Raw genomic sequence first — 18,353 nt, forward strand, 5'->3', positions numbered from 1 at the left:
CCACATCACATGCATTAACACATAAAGACGTATGGGGGTAATTTGGTTATAACAAAAATTATTTGACCTACTATAAGTCAGTAACATATGGACTTATTTGTTAAACGAAAGCAAACCTTAGGAGTGCTAGATGTAATTTCCCATACTACAGAAAATATATGTATAATTACATCAAAACCTTAAGGGAAGAGAGTGTAATTGTCCCAATATAATTAAGTATTCTTTAGAAACTTAAATATATTACAACATAAACAAATATATAATGTAATTTTATAATGAATTTAACATTCCAAAATAATATTCTTTTATGTAAAGAGACTTTGCGGATGTATTTTGATTTAATTTTTAAAATTTGATTACTATTTATCAAAAATATAAAAGAGTAGCTCGCAAAGGTTTTATGCAGTTACTCTTTGTTTTTTTTTTTAATACTAAATATATAAAAGATATACCAAATTATTCATTTCCTATCTTTATTCTATAGGTTTATTTTATTCACACCCAAATTCTCCTACATAAGAATAGACTGCTAAGGGTTTGAAGCTTAATAAATTAAAAGATAAATTACAACGAGATCTCCTGATATTTGATACAATTATAAATATTTTATTATTATTTGAGAAAATACTAATAATTTTGATTTTAACAATTGTTCAATAATTAGCCCAATTCATTAGTGTTCTTTAGGCTTTTATCAATTTTTAGGATGAATTGATCAAAATGCCCTTATGAACTACAAATTAAAATTTTACTTGTTGTTTACAAAATTTTTGAAACTTTTTTGTGAACTAAGTGTTCAAATTTTTTGATCCATCCCATACAATTTGTTTCACAAAATTTCAATTTATTTAAGAAAAATATAGTAAGAGGTAAAATTGATAATTATAAGTTCAATTGGATAATTATTCAAATATAATAACGATTTATATAATTTTTTAATAATAAAAAATATTTATAATTATACCAAATATTATGAGAGCTCGTCGTAATTTAATCTAAATTAAATAGTATAGATAGATAACTGTACTATAAAGGAAATTCAAGCGTTAATTTCCAAAAAAATCAGGAGGAAAACAAACCAAAAGGAGAGGGGTAGTAAGGAATGGAAGGTTAAAAGTGTAAAAGTACCATATAATTGTTGCTGCAAAATCAGGGTTGAAAATTAAACAAAACAAGAACTGAAAAAGCGTTGCTAGGGGTTCGCTAATCGCTATTGCTTCGCCGGCGTTGGTCAGTCTCTGTGCCTCCGGCGCCTACGCTTTTCTCGCTTTGCAGCTAGGGTTTGTATCACATTACTTATTGGTCTGTGAATCTCTGTGTTCCAGTTCGATCTAGGATCTTCAGGGAGAAAGGAAAAGAAATGGTTAGAGGATTGCTGGGAAAACTCGCTAGTCGGTCTCTCTCCGCGGCCGGAAAATGGCAGCAGCAGCAGCTCCGCCGCCTCAACATCCACGAGTATCAGGTACTCGGTCATACGATTTAGAGTTTGAGGCATACGTATAGAGTCATGTGTAATATCGTGTATCCTCATTGATGCAACCTCGAAAGCTGTGTTTCGGTGTTCGACACAGTAATATCTCTTGTGTCTTTGAGTGAGGGAGCCCGTGCATCGTGCATATTTATATTTCTTTGAAAAGATATGTCGTTCCGTTCGGGAGTGTATTCGGAGTTTCAAGAGCGATCTACTTCAGTTATTTGTTTTTACAATGTGTTAGTCCAGGATCATGGTAAAAATTTTACCAGTATGGACGAGAATTACATCAATTTAGGTTATAAGACATACAAATTTTTTGGAAGTAAACAGCCCGCTAGACTAGCGTAGTAATTACCGGCTTTCCACCTTTTCAGTTCAACCTTTAAATTTCACAAAGCATTCTTGTTCAAATAATTCATTTGAAACTCTCTATTGATGTCAGGGAGCTGAATTAATGAGCAAGCATGGAGTCAATGTTCCAAAAGGCGTGGCAGTTGGTTCTGTTGATGAAGTCAGGAAGGTGTTGCAAGAAGTATTCCCCAACCAGAGTGAGGTAATGCAGGGATTTTTTTCTTTTTTGTATTTCTTGATTTTTTTTTATGCTTAAAAAGTTTCTTCTGTGCGACACTCAATTTGTTTGTGATGCAGGTGGTGGTGAAGTCACAAATCCTTGCTGGTGGACGAGGGCTAGGAACTTTTAAGAGTGGCCTCCAGGGTGGTGTTCATATAGTGAAGGCTGATCAGGTTGAGGACATAGCTGGTATGATGGTCTATGCATTTTATAATGATATTATTGAATCACTGTAAAATTGCCTTCCTTGCAACCACTGAGGCTTGATTTGACATATTGGGTCCCAAATATGAGGCAAAATGTAACTCCTTATGTTTTGTTTATGCTATTCCAGGGAAAATGCTTGGCCAGATACTTGTTACTAAACAAACTGGGCCTCAAGGAAAAGTTGTCAGCAAGGTTTGCAATTGATTGTTTCTCATGTTCTGGACAGATTGGTATAGATGCACTCTATAGTGACATGCAAATATCCTATCAGTAGTTTTCCTTCTTAATCCATAATTTGAATTGCATGAAGAAATTTCACTAGTTTCGCTTTTCTCTTGGTCTGTTTATTCATGTGCACATTATTCCATGTAAATAGTTTAATTGGGTGAATGATGTTATACTTCTATCTGTTCAGTAAGTAGCTCTATCTCCCATTTGCCATTCACTTTAGACTTGGCTATTTTTGGTCAAATCATATTTTCTATCGTCATTTGTAAAATATTGCAGACAAATTAATCATTTGATATTGTTCCATTTCTTCTTCACTTATCTCTTGGTCAACTCTTAGTATTCATCATGTGTTGATAGATTCCTTATAAAGTCGACTGAATGATGGTTTGCAGGTTTATTTGTGCGAGAAGTTGTCCCTTGTCAATGAGATGTACTTTGCCATTACTCTTGATCGTAAATCTGCTGGTCCTGTAAGTTCCTAAAGATGATTACCTAATGCTTATTCTGCTTGGATGTTTAACAAATTGTGTCTAGCATCCTATGTTACCTTATTATGTGTCAAAGTGGTGACTGTGACGCAGTCAATTTGCTATCTCATCATGTAGCCAAAGATAATTCCATGTCTTATTTGTTTAATATTTGTCTTGTTTGCAATTATTTCATCTTTATACGAAGAATTTGCATGTAGTTCTTATGTTTTCCTTGGTCCAAAAATTTTTCATGAACGCTAGACTGCACTGGTGATGCTACTTGAAGCTTGTTGATGCTTGACCATGAAGATCACATAATTCTTCTGGGGCTTACTGCATATAATATGCTTTTGCTATATGGATTGAAGGCCTTAAAGTTATACCAAAGTTCTTAATAAAAATAATATTGCATGTCAAAGTTTGTTTTTTCAAAATGCTTAAGGATCGTAAATATTTACTTATATTTTGCAAAGCCTGACACTGGATGAAGAATTCAGCTTCCAGGCTGCTGGAGTATTAAAAGACTCCAGAACTGACACTTGCTAAACACAACATCGGTTGCTAGTTTGATATTGATCTTCAACGATGGAATTGTAGTATAAGCCCCTGATTATGACTCACCATATTCATGAATTGAAAATAACTTTTATAAGTTTTGGTATCCCCAGTGTGACAGTGTGCTCATTTCTGATGTATCCTTTTTCCAAAGTTAATCTTTTAATAACCCAGGAGATAAATTTAAAAGCTTATCATTTTTTTTATCTATCTTGCAAAGTAATAATCCTGATCCACAAGCAATGCTTTTGAATGCAATGTAGAATAAACAAACAAGGTAAATTATCCTGAAGAACCTGCTGGTGTTCATGTAAAATAAACTTGTTGAAGCTTCCTTGGCGACATTTGTGTTCAATTGTTATTCACTGTCCTTTTTTGTGTTGTAACTGTTGCAGTATAGAAGTTGGAAATCACAGTCTCTCAAATATATTGATAGTTTGCTGAACACCGTATCTTAATAGGTCAACATGATGTTGGCAGAAAGAAAGATATAGACTTATATTCTTTGTCAATTTATCTTTTCCCCAAGCATTAAACTTACATTACTGTTTTGCAGCTTATTATTGCCTGTAAGAAGGGAGGAACCAGTATCGAAGATCTGGCAGAGAGTCATCCAGAACTGATTGTAAAGGTTACTGTCTATTCCAACCATGCTGATACTTGCTTTATTGAAGCAACATTCTCTTTTGAATCGAATTTACTTGTCCTCTGAAAAATAAAATCGGATTTAATTGCCTGTGTTTCATTCTTTCATGAGCAGGTACCTATTGACGTTTTCACTGGAATTACCGATGAGGATGCTGCAAAGGTAGTTGATGGATTGTCTCCGAAGGTGGCTGATAGGAATGCTTGTATTGAACAAGTCAAAAAGTTATATGAACTTTTCTGCAAATGTGACTGCACATTGTTGGAGGTGACTGAGTGAATGCTTTCTTGATGAAGTGTTTGCTATTTTACTGTTACAAAATGCTTTATAGGTTTCTTGGTTTGTAACAAACATCCTCTTGCTTGTGGCAACTACCCATTAGATCTCACTTTGACCCAAATTTTTAACAGATCAATCCTATTGCTGAGACTTCTGATAAGCAGTTGGTAGCTGCTGATGCAAAACTCAACTTTGATGATAATGCTGCTTTCCGGCAGAAAGAAATATTTGCTCTTAGGGATCCAACACAAGAGGACCCCCGTGAGGTAAGATGACCCTTGTTTTACTAGGATTTTAAGAAGCTGCTGAATCTTCACTTCTTTATTGTTTAACATTTCATATTCCATTGTTTAATAATTTCAGGTTGCTGCAGCAAAGGCTGACCTGAATTACATTGGTTTAGATGGAGAAATCGGTTGTATGGTAAATGGTGCTGGGTTGGCCATGGCTACAATGGATATAATCAAGTTACACGGGGGAACTCCAGCCAATTTTCTTGATGTTGGTGGAAATGCTTCTGAAGGCCAGGTAACTTTGATTTCTTTGATTTTGTTTCTTTCATGTCCCATTCTTTTGCTTTTGCGTCTGTCTAACTCATATATATCTGTAATTGTGAGCTAATAAACATGGTCCAGTAATCATGTGAATACAGATTTGATATTTTGACTAGTAAGCAACGCTTGATGGTGACTTTTTCTATTGTTCTTTTGGCATTTATAGCTTTTAGACTTAGCTGAATATGGTAACAGGTTGTGGAGGCTTTCAAAATTTTGACTTCAGATGAGAAAGTTAAGGCTATTCTTGTGAATATATTTGGAGGAATAATGAAGTGCGATGTAATAGCCAGTGGAATTGTCAATGCTGCTAAACAGGTACAGAGGATTGTGTTGGTTTATTTTTTATGTTGAGCATTACTGATTCTTTTAAGATCCCTGAAGGTTTTTTCTTCATCCATTCGATCCTCCCATTCATTCCCTGTGGCCCTTCTTCCCCTAATCCTTTCCATTCTACCAACGAATCATCTAGAATTTTAATTTGTGATTGCTACTGATTCCCCTTCCAGTTGAGCTTATTTTGAATATTTTTCTCATTTAACATTTTGGCACTGCCCTTCTATAAATATTACATCTGCTTATAAAAAGTAAACCCTGAAGGTGAAATTGCAAAATACAATGGGTTGCATAATATGATACACGATTACACGGACTGTGAAAAGAGTGTCTTCGTTTGTTTTCCCCTTCCCCCACCCCCTCCTCCCCCTTTACAGTTAACACTTACGATTAAAAATTGGTAATTTTATGCTGATGAGAGCCATGCACAATTCTGAACTTCTTGGGGCTTGTGTTCAAGGTTCAACTGAAAGTACCTGTGGTTGTTCGTCTTGAAGGCACAAACGTTGACCAGGGAAAAAGAATCCTAAAGGTGAATTTGAAATCACATCGTGTTGGAAATTTGATGTTACTCATGTAAATGACCTAACAATCATCTCGATAACTTTTGTATTTACAGGAAAGTGGTATGGCACTAATCACTGCCGAAGATCTAGATGATGCAGCTGAGAAAGCAGTAAAAGCCTTGTCAAGCTGAAACATCTTATCATCTAGTTCAGCCTAAATTGCTGGAGACCGCTTCTTCCCTTGCTTTTCCAGGGTAAAGTCTATACATGAAGGAGAGTTCTACCTTTCTTGATTTCATATAAAAGGAAGGCATTCGTATATGTTTTGGTTTGTTCTTGTTACCAGTGATTTTTTCTACCATAAAGCACCCAGCGTTGTTCAATTTATGAAAGCTGCAGAAACAATTTTCTTTTTTCCTGTCTCGTTAATAAATAGTAGCTCATCACTTCACAATACTGGAATTCATATGAAGATCGCAACATTGTAGGGACTACAGAGCTAGTCCATCACCTCCATCTTATGAGAACTGCAAGATTTGCCGGAGGTTGGATTCGATGTATTAAAATGAGAGTCGCAAAAACTCATCTTATAAATTGTCAAATTACAAGTGTGCTGCTATCCACAAATGCTAGCAACCTCGTTCATCACTGCATAAATACAGACTTTTTTTACATGAAAGTAAGAGGAAAGATCTAAGCACTTTGTGCAGGAAATAAGCAAGCAAAATTACATGCATCTCCCAAGCTTGTTTCCCTTTGTTACCTAAGTAGCATCCACACCACATGTGAACAGCAACACCTTGCAGATTTGATGCTACCATCAAGAGGGCATATTTTCATTGATCAAAAAGATACAACAGCTTGAACTGCTCAATTAATGAACTAAAATTCCCATGGCCATACTTTCAGTTGAACCACTCTGTTGTGGAATGTGGGGTATGTTAACTAATTCGTATATACAGAAGGCAATTTGCACAACCAAGATTCATATACAATATACTGATATATCCCCCTCCAGGTCAAACAAGGCTCCCTTAAATTACAATACCAATATATCTTGCCAACATACTCCGCATGTTATAGGATGCACTTTTTGGGCAGGCAATGGTAGATCTGATTTCAGCCATCGATACAGCAGATGGTGAATAGCCCTTACCAGTTCTCATGGCTCCTAGAGAGAAGACTCCAGCATGAGTAAATAACGATTTGTTGATTGAACAATCTGTTATAACCTGAGAACTTTTCCGATATGAATTTTGCTTTGAACAGAAATTCAATTTCTGGAGGAACATTGGGTCATCATGTAGAGAATCCATGCCCTGGGAGGAACCTACTGCTACTTGATGTGAAACCTATAAGACGGGAAAAAGAAAACTGTTTTGTCCAGAAATGTCTGTGGTGCTCTGTGTACTTGTTGTCCCAGAAGAATATATACATACTTTCATGTATTACAAGCATTAGAAAATAAATTGGAAAGAATATTCAAATTAGCGGAGCACCCAAATCATCTTCTACCTTGTTATCTTTGCATCTCTTGAGCATAAGTAGCTGACCTCGCAAATGCAAAATCTGCCACATCCATAAAGAAAATGTGTAACTACTTTCAATGGAAGTGGTTGTGCCCTATGAAAGACAAAGGGTGAGATATGTAAAGGTTTAGAAAAAGGGGATCTGAGGGAATGAGTGCTGATACCTCTTCTTGAAGTAATGGAGGAAGACTCTCTGTTGAAACTAAGCTAGATATTTCGTTCAAAAGCTTTTTGTCTTTGATACCAGACCATGTGTGCGGGGGCAATGCCAGTAATAGTGCTGTCAAGACGTCATTACTAGCTGGGTGCATACCAGAGTCACCACATGAGTCAGAATTGCAGCAACTAGGCTCCCCTTGAGATAAAGGGACTAGCATATCAACCCCCTGCTCTCCATTACCATTGACCACTGTCCCAGATACTACCGTAATGGGCTTGTCCCCATTAGTAGCTCTGTAACATCTCACACATGTCTCTCGGCAGCAAAACCTATCTGATGAGCCAGATCTCCCTGTCAGAATCCCAGCCCCTTGGCAGCATACACTAGCAGCAATACTAGGCAAACTATCAAGGTGACCCATAGCTTGTTTGGGCTGGCAGACAAGGTTTTGTGAAGACAAAATATCAGTCACATGATTGTAAAGGCCAGTTTCTTGCACTAGTTTCAACACCTCCTCCTGCAAAAGACAGTTTCGTGTTAAACAGAATCCTGTGGATCAGAGACAGGACTATAGGTGTAAGAAATTCTGGCTTTTATGCATGGCTGTTAGTCTCTACCTTGATAGAGAGCCTTCCCTTTTCTTCTTCGCTTAAACCTTGACTGCCATCCTCTTTTCTACGAATCTCCGCCACCCACTTAATGAACTCTGCAAAATCGAATGGCAGAGACATGAAAACGGTTGAGAGTACATTCTTGACATCCTTCATAGTTTCTGAACTTAATAGCACGGGAACATCATCCATCAGATATTTTGCAGTAGTGATCCAACTCTCATGTTTGCAGCTCTGTCAAACAGTATCAGACTGTTAAGTAGATGGAGCTGCAGAGAAAAGCTGGTTTTCTGTGACCAAAGAATTTATGCAATATATTTACAAACAATAAGAAGATTGATATTTCATAAACAGGAAAAATTTAGATCAGAGCAACTACTTGATTTCATACCAGTCCTCATAAACAGTAGCAGTACTGAGCAAGAATTCATTCTCCAGAATGGTACCAAGAAAAGTGCACCAACAATCAATGTTCGTCCCAGACTCCCAAATAGTTTACATGGAAATTGAAATGTAAATATAACGGTTTTCTATCTAAATCGTTTCAGTAACACAAATATTTCCTTGTAGAAATTTCATAAAACACGTTTAAACCAATATCTGCCTTTTCATTTGTTTGCAAACATGGGTTACAGCAACTTTAATGGGATCATACCAGCGTATAAAGCAAAGCTGGAGCTCTTTGACGCCTAGATACAAGCATGAACCTGCAAATCCATAAAATCAACATATATAGAAAATACTAAAGGTATAGATATCCGTTTCAACAACAGAAAGCAAAATGCTTGCTCATGATGAGCGTTTTACAAACATTAGAATAAAAATGACAATGATGATAGTAAATGCAGATGATCTGGTAAAACTATAGTGATTTGGGGAGAAAAGAAGATGATAAGAATAGGAAGCAGGACAACTGCAGGTGCATTCAGCTCTGTTACTTTCATTTTCTTGTTCTTCTATACAAAATGAAGAAGATATGAAGGATAAATACAATTTATTTTGGAAGGAGAATCCAGTAAGCTTGAAGACTTAAACCAGCAGAATAAGTTAAATACAAGGATATGCTATTAACATAAGTGAAAATAAGGCTGACAATACAGTACTCGCCCTGGAAACAGATGATATGGTGTTGCATAGCCCAAAAAGTTTCTTCTATTAAAATTATTGCCTTCATATGCAAACATATAGGCAAGTTAACCAGCTTTTTGCCTCCAATGCATCCATCATCCAAGAAGGCAAAGATTGCTGATAAACTGTCACTCCATTTTAAAAGTACTGAACATAGAAAACTTGATGCTATCATATATATAATTGAGGGAAAGCGAGTGAACATACCCCCGGCGTAATCCAGTTGATTCATCAACAGTATCCATGGCTTCCCAAAGAAGGCCAAGTGGAACCCAGTGAGGGGGATATTTAAACCTTGCAACATCTAGAATCAGTGCCATATCCCTTTCAGCATGATATCCACCAATAGGTGAAAAATGACCAGTTCCAGTCTGCTACAAGTATCATTCAATTCATCAATGTTTGAATGTAGGGTGAACTAGCAAGAGAAACATTTAACAACAAAAACTATCAGAGTTGACCTGTAGTTCACAAAAAGTACAATCAAACAAAACACTCAAAGGGATAAGACGCGGGAACTACTCAAAGACTGATAAATCAAAAGGAGCTAGAAAGTCAGAAGTTTAGGATGTGGCTGCTATAAATTGGACAATCAGAGACAAATGGTACTAATCGGAAAATCTTAAAGCAAACAACAGAACAAGCAAAAGAGAAGTTAGATTCTGGACCTGCTTAAAAGCTCCTCTATGATATGAAGAGATCACATGACAATCATCCGACTGAGAACATGCTATGACATACTTCCGAAAATCATCTATAGTGCTCTGATTTGTGCGAAAAGCTTTGACATTAGCTCCGGCACAGTGCCCCAAGCATACAACTTTCCCAAATGAGATACCTTTATCCTTCACCTTTTCTAGAGGCTCACAGCAATCCAACATATTCTCATCAAACCATCTCCAAGGCCCTGCAGTTGAACTTCAATAAGCTTGTGGTATAGAAAATTAATATGGAGACAAAACAAAGTAACTTTTCATATTGAGAAGCTCTAAAAGAGAAAACATGACAAAAATCAAATTTAAATTATTGACAAAATATTATAAACAATAAAAGAACTATGCATGATCCAAGATGCATCAAGTGTCTCCTCTGTCCTCCATCTCCCACTCTCATTTTCCTGGTTAATAGCGCATCACAGCTTTCAATCATGTCCAGAAAGTTTGATTTTCATATCATTCTAATTTAGGCGATCCAAGATAAATTTTGTAGTAATAAGTTTACTCATTCAAACAAGTTCAAGTTGAAAGAGAAATACAAAAGAAGTCTTAAGGATCTAAAAGAACATATAAATCCAATAAATCGAGTGGATTTCAATAAATGCATGGCATGCAAATTTGATGAAAGACGAATAAAAAGTTAACTCATTTGCCTGTTCTCTGAGATTTTTCCAATCTTACACCAGACAAGACAACCACCAACGCTCGATCAGTTTGAAACAAAATAAATGGGTACAAAATATGAAAGATGTATTGATTGAATGGTAATACAGTAAATTAATTGAACATCCTCAGAGCATCATCATGAAAAACAAAGAGAACTCTCCCGGCAATAGAAATCCAAGCAAGTCTAAAATAGTGCTAGCTTTGCAACATCTCCTGATAGACAGATAATATATGAAATAGAATTTTAGTTACCTTTCCATTTTCTACCAGGATCAATAGCAAGGGCATTCAGGACCATTGAAAGGCTAGCCAAACCACAATATGCAGGTTCTGATTGTGTCTGAAAATAAGAAATCAACTTGAAGAAACCTTCCATGGTTCCATTGTGAATGGCCTCAGTAAAGAGTTTCTGTGGTGTCAGACCAAAGGAAAAGATCAATCACTTAAAATATTCGAGGGCAAAGCTTCGATCATGTCGATTTGATGAGGTTCAAGGAGCATTTACGTGCGCTTGAGTCAGAAAGGACTGAAAATAGTAATCATGTACTCTACGGGGTATGAGGTTAGAGAAGGAGTGAAGGATAAGTCAAAAGCAAGAAGATGAAAGAAGCAAACAAATTTTGGCAGTTTTCGTGTTATTTTTAAAATTCAAAACCATCTTTAGCAAGATATGAAGCTGCATAATATTCATTGAATCATTTCATGTTAGCACAAAAACAAAAAAGGAACAAGTATAAAAGTTAGCTGTGAATTAACCCAATAAACATTCAGTCAGTTCATTAAGAAACCAGTTATGCATTGACACCGTTCTGCACACAGTCAAAAATTTAGTAAGAGAAGAAGAATATTCCACCCAAAGATTCCCATGCTTTCTGTTGGTCAACAACCAACCGCAGCTCTCGCTTCATTTTTCACTACTCGTGCAGACTTGGAGGGAATCATCAGTTCTCAATCAATCATTCCTCAACTAGATAAATTCACTAGTTTCACGGAATTCTTCTTGTCATGCCTTTTCCTCTTTATTTCCCATATTGCCATACGCAATAATGGGGATGGAGTACTTGGGTTCAGCAGAATTCTACCATGGAGCCAACTGGTTTCACACCAGGAGACCAACATCCGGAGCAACTCAAACTATATTATAAGATAGCAATAACTGAGATTAGAGAAATCAAGACCTTCTCTTGAATATATTTGCCTAGATATCACAATTTTCATTCTTGATAACTGATTTATTAATGAAGCCTGAAGATAATCACAGATAGATTTATTATAAAGGTAGTTACCGGAGCCAGATTTACAATAGTCCATCACGACATCCCCCTTCCAACTACTACTCCCTTCCATGCAGATAAACAGTATCTCTAACTTCTTGAGCCAACAGAGCCCGGAATTCCAATAAGACTAACTACGGACATGATTCTAGTTTCTTAACACGTATCGCTTGAAGTTCCAACTAACAAATCTGCTAACAGCTAACCAACATATTTTGTCATTTCAAAATCACACAACTAGCACATCTTCAAATACACATCAACCCAGAGTCTGGTAAATGATATCCAAGCAAACAAAACCACAAGCAATCACATCAACAAAAAAAAGGACCACGGGAATACCTTGCCTTCGGAAGAAGCAAAATCAATGGCAGGAGGCGAAGGCAGGACACGCCTGTACAAACCTGCCATCGCCATCTGCACGCGCAAAAATTACCTCACTGCGCGCGAATTAGGGTTTTTTTTCCCTGAATTGTGATTACTTACGCGCCCCGCGTAAATAAACCGTTTAAAAAACGGGAATGGTGCGAGTTCATATATTCGTTGAAACGGACGAATTGACTGCGGTAGAAGTCATCGTATTACGGTGACCCCTAAGGGTAGATTTGTCCAAATCTACCTACATTAGCCGTTGATTAGTCAAAAAGGGGAATTATTGGTCCACTAAAGTTGGGCTTATGGGCTGAGAGAAGCTCTGATTATTTGAGGCCCGGCCCAATTATAGGCCTGCCCTAAATTAGCATTCCCCGTTTTATTTTGACTCGATATAAGACCTTAAAAAATAAAAAGAAATTTTGAAAATGATAACTAATATTTTCAAATTTGGATCGGACTAGCCAGTTTAATCAGGAATCAGACCTGCAATTCAAGGTGTACAATGGGTTGGGTCGTTTAGGATCAGTACACTATTGTTTATGATCGATTTTGGGGTGGTCCTGGGTTTCTAAGTGGGCTCTAATTTGATTTATTTTTAAACTCAGACCCAACCCATGGTCCGGACCTGTTGATGCTCGGACCAAGTCCTCAGACCAGGCCCGCACCAAGTCTGATTATGTTTGTTTAATTTTATTTTTTTTTATGATATTGAGATTTTTTTATAAACAATTACTTAAATTTATAATTGTCTTTAAAAATAAATAAATAATAAATTAAATCATACCAAAAATTATATATAAAAAATAGTTAAGAATATATATAATTAACTTTTAAAAAAAGACCCAATAGAGCCGGTCCAGGATCAGGTGGTCTTGGGCCACATTCCCAAACTTTCTTATTTAAATATGTTTTATTTTTAACTTAAATAAAATATATAATGTGTATTAATATACTACATATATATAATATGCATATAGTATGGTTCAAGTCAATCGATTTTATCAATCCAGTTCAACAAATCGAATTAGTAACCTAGTGAATTGTCTGTCCAATTTTCAAAATATTGGTGATAATTCTAAGTATTTTTATTATACTTAGTGGGTACGACACACTCAATCGTGTATGTAATTAATTTAAAACTTGAATAATGAATAATATAAATGTTACTTTTTCAAAATATAAATTTTAGTTAAAATAAGCAAAAAAAAAAAAAGAAAGAAAATGATAGAAGTCGTGAGAAGTTAGAGAAGATGAGGGGAAGAAAAAGAAATGTGAAAGTGGAGATATTCAGATAATTTGAGATTGAAAAGAAAAAATATAATATTAATTACGCACACTCAATGTGGCATATAGGGTGTTTCTAGTAGCTAATTAATATGGAGTTGACTCCAACCTCGAAATTCTTATGCAACTTTAGAAGAAGAGGCCTGCAATCGGAGATAGATAACCTCTTGGACAACAGAGGGATACCTAAGTATTTGACATGAAGTTTTCCTTCCTGAAAACCAAGAAGCCCAGCAATATAGGCTTCGGTGATGCTGCTAATTTTGAAAGAATAACTTGACTCTTCTGTGAGTTAGCTTAAAGTCCGAAGTATGTAGCAAATTGCTACAAAACCTGATGAATGACAGCAATAGAGAATACGTCTGCTTGTAGAAAAGAAGAATGTCATATGCGAAACAAAACATCAACTGTAAGTTTTGGCCAATTGGTATATGAATGCTTCATTTTGGCCAATTGTAGCTTTGAACACTGTGTGGAACACTTCCACTACTAGCACAAATAAATAGGGGATAAAGGATCCCCCGCCTCAAGCCTCTCACACCTTTTGAAAAGCCCATGAATGGAACCATTGGTATATAAATGTATAAATAAGATAAAGATTAGCTACAAATATTGTGGTTAGATGTTGGTTGTGAATTTAAAATTAATATTAGAAAAATATTTATTTATAAATATTTCAAAAAGAAAATTCATGTGGGGATCTTTAGAACAACACATTAAAAACCTTCAAGATTAACAGAGACTTTTATATTCATGAAATTGTCGTAGAAGACTCCTTAGGAAACCTTTAGAAACAGTACATTCAAAGACCTCACCAAAGGAATTTACATCTATGATTATTTAACTAAGTACCTAAAGTATCCGCGAAATCTCCATACCTGGTGAAAAGGGCAGGCATCCTTGATCAACAAAAGCACCATCTTGTCTGTTAGGAGCATCGTCTGTCACTGTTCAATCTTGGTAGGTACAGCTCACTACATGTTGTAGATCATGTTTGAGATAAAGAGTGCACGTGAAATCGTATAACCTAATTGGCATATAGAAATATTTGCTTTTTCACTTCAGGTACAACTTTTGCTATCCAAACTTAATACACTTTTATTCTCAAAGACCTTAAACTTGAGACTGACTTGAGTATCGAAAAGCCATCGTCGAAATCCCTCCCGACACGCCCTGATATTGTACGTTTTGCAGGATCCGGAACCATTTATGAGAGATCATTTGGGGTAATTGGGAAACAGATACCTCAATCACTCTCTAGAATATAATAGAGACCTTATTGTTGTATTAAGGAACATTAAAAATAAAAACAGTAAATTGTATGGTTTATACATTTTTCGTGCCATTTTGGTTAATTGGTTGTTTTTCTTTCCATACAAATTCATACATTCAAATACACGTACATAAAATATTAACTTAAATTGGGTCTACTTGGAACATAAATTGGCTATACAACAAGTGTAATATATGAATACTTAACGTATATTTCGAGAAGAGTGGTCAATCATACAATAAGTGTATTATACTTTTTATATGATGGGGCTAGACTTGATTTGAGTAATACTTAATATAATAAAAACAATAAAATTACATGATAAATAGGATAACATGTATAATATGATTGATTTAATAAAATATAACTCGATTTTCACATGATTAATTTAAGGTAACAATGATTGACAATACAGTGATTGTTTGTTTGTGAAAACAAGCATATAATATTACAAACAAACGAGATGAATCCCATTGGATACAATACTCTTTGAAAACAAAAGGCTACATTCATATATCACTAATAATGTATATACTCTAATCGTTTTCCTTCCATCTACAAACGACAACTGATTCCCAGCAAAACGCATAAATTCAGGGTTGGTTCATATATGTACTAGTCAGATAAACATCATCACTTTGAAAATCCATCTTCACTTTCTGCAGGTACTACGTACAATCTGAGGCAAAAAAACACTTCAACTTCAGCAAAACACACACAAACGCTAAATGGAAAAAGCCCCAAACACGCCGTCACTCCTTGGAATTTCCTCTAATACTCTCCGATTCTTCATCGTCTATAGCAGAACTTAGATGCGAGCTTGATGCTTGCGACACCGAGTCTGATTCAGATCCTGTTGTTGGATCCGATTTATGAGTTCCTTTTGAGCTTGAAGTATTAGCCTTAGATCTAATTCTCGTGGATCCATGCTCTTTGTTAATTGACTCTTTCGACTTCTTTCTACGCGTTTTCTTCGGGGCGTCGGGGAGGTTTGGTCCTGGCGATGCGGATCCAGCCTCCTGCTGCTGACCGGCGGCCTTAGAGCCACCCTCTGAAGACGACAGCTGCTCCTTCGATCGTCTCGGTCTTGATTTTGAAGATGAGTCTTTTTTCTTTGGAGATGAGTCGTGATTCGAGTTGTTTTGATCGTTTGAGGAGTGGTTACGCCTAGAGGTTTTTGGGAGCTCGGGGTGGTCTTTGCCTGGAGCACTGTTTGTTGGTTTTTGGCCTCTCTTTGAATCTACAACAACAGTTTCTATTACTTTAAAGAGAAGAGAAATGTGTGGAGATTGATTGATGAATATGAATTGAACCAGACCTTCGGATACCCATTGGATTTCAGAATCGTCTTGTCTAGACTCTATAGGAGGAGCTAAGGGTGCTGATTGGAATCCCCCATTAGATGATTTGAATTCTTTCATCTGTGCAATATTATCAAAAGTCACATATATGCATTTACAACATACGGAAAATGGAAAATCAGGGACGACAACATCCCACACCGCCACTGGAGAATCAACGCACGTGTTCCTGTGCAGTCGCTTCCATCCATATAATAAACTCATAGGGACAATATATATACGCAGAGAGTATGACAAGAATTGATGTTGAGGAACTGAAATTAAAAAGACTGAGTGCAAGTGAGGAAACAGATAATACCCAGCTGGGTGAATCAACTTTAGGTCCATCCCAACCTATATGAGCAACATGCTTTACGTCCGTGGGAAGACCAATCTGCATATCTTGTTCTTTCTCTTCATCTGTACCACAAATTTAGACTTATCATAATCCAAACAAAATAAATATTGGAGGATCAATGGATCAAGTGGACAACGACGCTAACCAAATATCTGGGAAATATATCTCAGGCCTTTCAAAAGGCCTTTCATCTTAGTCGACATCCTTATATATAGATATATATTTCTTCTTGACAGCAATTCAAGAAACGTGCATGGACCAACTTAGAAAAACTCGATGAAGAATCACTGCAATCTCAAGCACTCAAAATCCATGCATGCATGCAAATGCAAGAAATATATAACTAAATATCTCTTTTTTTTAACAAATTCTTGATGGAATTGATGAAGAGAGAGATGAGAGACGCTCTAATGAATAACAATATGGGATGACAATAGTTGTACGTATGAATTTCCTTTCGCCCAAGTGATGAATATGTTGTTGACGAAGGAAAGAAAAGACGATTAATTAATGAGGAATCGAAAAGCAAATGGTGATAAGGGAAAAAGGTTTTTAGTAATTTGAATGGGATTGAGAGTTGTTGGTTCTTAATGTCAAGTTATAACAAAGCTCGCAGACCATCCAAATTTTAGGTTGGGAATTTGAAGTAATGACTAAGATTAGAAATGATACGGACAAATGTAGTTGGATTAAGCGAGGATTGTTTATCACTAAGATGGCGGGTGATCTGCCGCAAGGCTTTTTCTCAAATATATGTTTTTTTGTCAACCTCTCGTCTTTTCTTTTCTTTTCTTTTTTTCTCCCTTGGAATTGAATGAACGAATCTTTAATTTTTTTAGAATTTTATATAATTATTTATATTACTTAAAAATGCAATATTTAGATCTATTATTAAAACTAAATAGATAAAAATTAAGAATAGATATTTAGATCGCCTTAAAACCACCCATTAGTGTTTTTAATGATAATGCAACCACCCCGCACCCCACCCCACACCGTCATTCTGCCCCCCGCCTTGCCCATTTTGCTGTGCTTTTTATATAATATTTATAAATTATATAGTACAAAGAATACATACAACTAAGTTTTTATTTTTTTTAATAAATAAAAGCATCTTAGATTTGGGTAATTTAACATAGTTTTCGATCTACAAAGACTTATATTATACAAAAAATACATTAATCTAATTATTATTTTTTTTAATAAGTAATATTATTTTAAAATTTAGGTACTTTAACATAATTTGTTTTTATAAAAAATGAATTATGCAACAACAAGAATATATTTAACTATTTTATTTATTTTTTTCAATAAGTAAAATAATTTTGGATTTAGGTGATTTAACATAGTTTCCGATTTACAATGAATTACATAATACAAACAAAATATTTATCTAGTTTTTTAATTTATCAATATATACTATTTTAAATTTAAGTACTTTAATATTTTTTTTTTATCTAAAATAAATTATATAATACAAATAATACATTCAACTCACTTTTATATTTCTTATATATAGTTGGCTATATACGAAATTATTTAAAATTTTACATTTAATACCATAATTTTCTAGTAAGTAGTACTATACATAAGTATATAAGTAATAAAAATATTAAAAAAATAATGAGAAGGGTCTGGAATAAAAGTCGAGACCTGTCTCGAACCTGATTGCATTCGAACTTGTTGTACTCGGCCTCGCCCCGCCCCACTCCAAACCCGTCAAAAAATATATCAGATTGATCATCCAATTAAAATAGGTTCGAATCGAAAATCGATTGTTCTAACCCTATTATCGTAACTAATCTTCAAT

General features: G+C 35.4%; 3 protein-coding genes across 4 annotated transcripts; 1 reads left to right on the forward strand and 2 right to left on the reverse strand.

Annotated features, from left to right (window-relative positions):
• The first annotated feature begins 1,074 nt into the window (after window positions 1–1,074).
• Window positions 1,075–6,283, forward strand: LOC105165665 (ATP citrate lyase (ACL) family protein). The gene is made up of 13 exons (XM_011084744.3): window positions 1,075–1,230; window positions 1,326–1,462; window positions 1,917–2,027; window positions 2,123–2,234; window positions 2,380–2,444; window positions 2,876–2,953; window positions 4,065–4,139; window positions 4,269–4,421; window positions 4,565–4,699; window positions 4,797–4,961; window positions 5,183–5,305; window positions 5,784–5,855; window positions 5,943–6,283. Exons 2-13 carry the CDS (start codon window positions 1,361–1,363, stop codon window positions 6,018–6,020), a joined length of 1,269 nt encoding a protein of 422 aa, XP_011083046.1. The 5' UTR covers window positions 1,075–1,230; window positions 1,326–1,360; the 3' UTR covers window positions 6,021–6,283.
• Window positions 6,284–6,387: 104 nt separating this feature from the next.
• LOC105165666 (glutathione gamma-glutamylcysteinyltransferase 1) lies at window positions 6,388–12,428 on the reverse strand. 2 transcript variants are annotated; one of them, XM_011084745.3, is made up of 9 exons: window positions 12,256–12,428; window positions 10,892–11,048; window positions 9,926–10,164; window positions 9,465–9,628; window positions 8,785–8,836; window positions 8,136–8,363; window positions 7,523–8,035; window positions 7,345–7,398; window positions 6,388–7,181 (listed from the first exon to the last, which is right to left on the reverse strand). In XM_011084745.3, exons 1-9 carry the CDS (start codon window positions 12,328–12,330, stop codon window positions 6,864–6,866), a joined length of 1,800 nt encoding a protein of 599 aa, XP_011083047.1. In that variant the 5' UTR covers window positions 12,331–12,428; the 3' UTR covers window positions 6,388–6,863. The 2 variants fall into 2 exon arrangements, with proteins under 2 accessions (XP_011083047.1, XP_088737602.1); XM_088881476.1 differs by lacking the exon at window positions 6,388–7,181 and having other exon boundaries at window positions 7,188–7,398; window positions 12,256–12,427.
• A 2,789-nt stretch (window positions 12,429–15,217) lies between these two features.
• LOC105165664 (uncharacterized) lies at window positions 15,218–17,092 on the reverse strand. Its single transcript, XM_011084743.3, has 4 exons — window positions 16,689–17,092; window positions 16,505–16,605; window positions 16,164–16,266; window positions 15,218–16,085 (listed from the first exon to the last, which is right to left on the reverse strand). Exons 1-4 carry the CDS (start codon window positions 16,744–16,746, stop codon window positions 15,598–15,600), a joined length of 750 nt encoding a protein of 249 aa, XP_011083045.1. The 5' UTR covers window positions 16,747–17,092; the 3' UTR covers window positions 15,218–15,597.
• Between the last annotated feature and the right edge of the window lie 1,261 nt (window positions 17,093–18,353).

The sequence above is a fragment of the Sesamum indicum genome, linkage group LG6 (assembly GCF_026168435.1).
Source record: "Sesamum indicum cultivar Baizhima isolate 11 linkage group LG6, ASM2616843v1, whole genome shotgun sequence".
NCBI lineage: Eukaryota > Viridiplantae > Streptophyta > Magnoliopsida > Lamiales > Pedaliaceae > Sesamum > Sesamum indicum.

Excerpts from the sequence above, each read along its gene's own strand:
- LOC105165665 (XM_011084744.3), top strand. The coding sequence starts at position 1,361 with ATGGTTAGAGGATTGCTGGGAAAACTCGCTAGTCGGTCTCTCTCCGCG. Across the intron at positions 2,445-2,875 it reads AAGGAAAAGTTGTCAGCAAG|GTTTATTTGTGCGAGAAGTT; the intron begins GTTTGCAATTGA and ends GATGGTTTGCAG. Across the intron at positions 4,140-4,268 it reads ATCCAGAACTGATTGTAAAG|GTACCTATTGACGTTTTCAC; the intron begins GTTACTGTCTAT and ends TTTCATGAGCAG.
- LOC105165666 (XM_011084745.3), bottom strand. The coding sequence starts at position 12,330 with ATGGCGATGGCAGGTTTGTACAGGCGTGTCCTGCCTTCGCCTCCTGCC. Across the intron at positions 10,165-10,891 it reads TCCTGGTAGAAAATGGAAAG|GGCCTTGGAGATGGTTTGAT; the intron begins GTAACTAAAATT and ends GTTCAACTGCAG. Across the intron at positions 7,182-7,344 it reads AGAGATGCAAAGATAACAAG|GTTTCACATCAAGTAGCAGT; the intron begins GTAGAAGATGAT and ends CCCGTCTTATAG.
- LOC105165664 (XM_011084743.3), bottom strand. The coding sequence starts at position 16,746 with ATGTCGACTAAGATGAAAGGCCTTTTGAAAGGCCTGAGATATATTTCC. Across the intron at positions 16,606-16,688 it reads ATATATTTCCCAGATATTTG|ATGAAGAGAAAGAACAAGAT; the intron begins GTTAGCGTCGTT and ends TTTGTGGTACAG. Across the intron at positions 16,086-16,163 it reads AATCCAATGGGTATCCGAAG|ATTCAAAGAGAGGCCAAAAA; the intron begins GTCTGGTTCAAT and ends CTGTTGTTGTAG.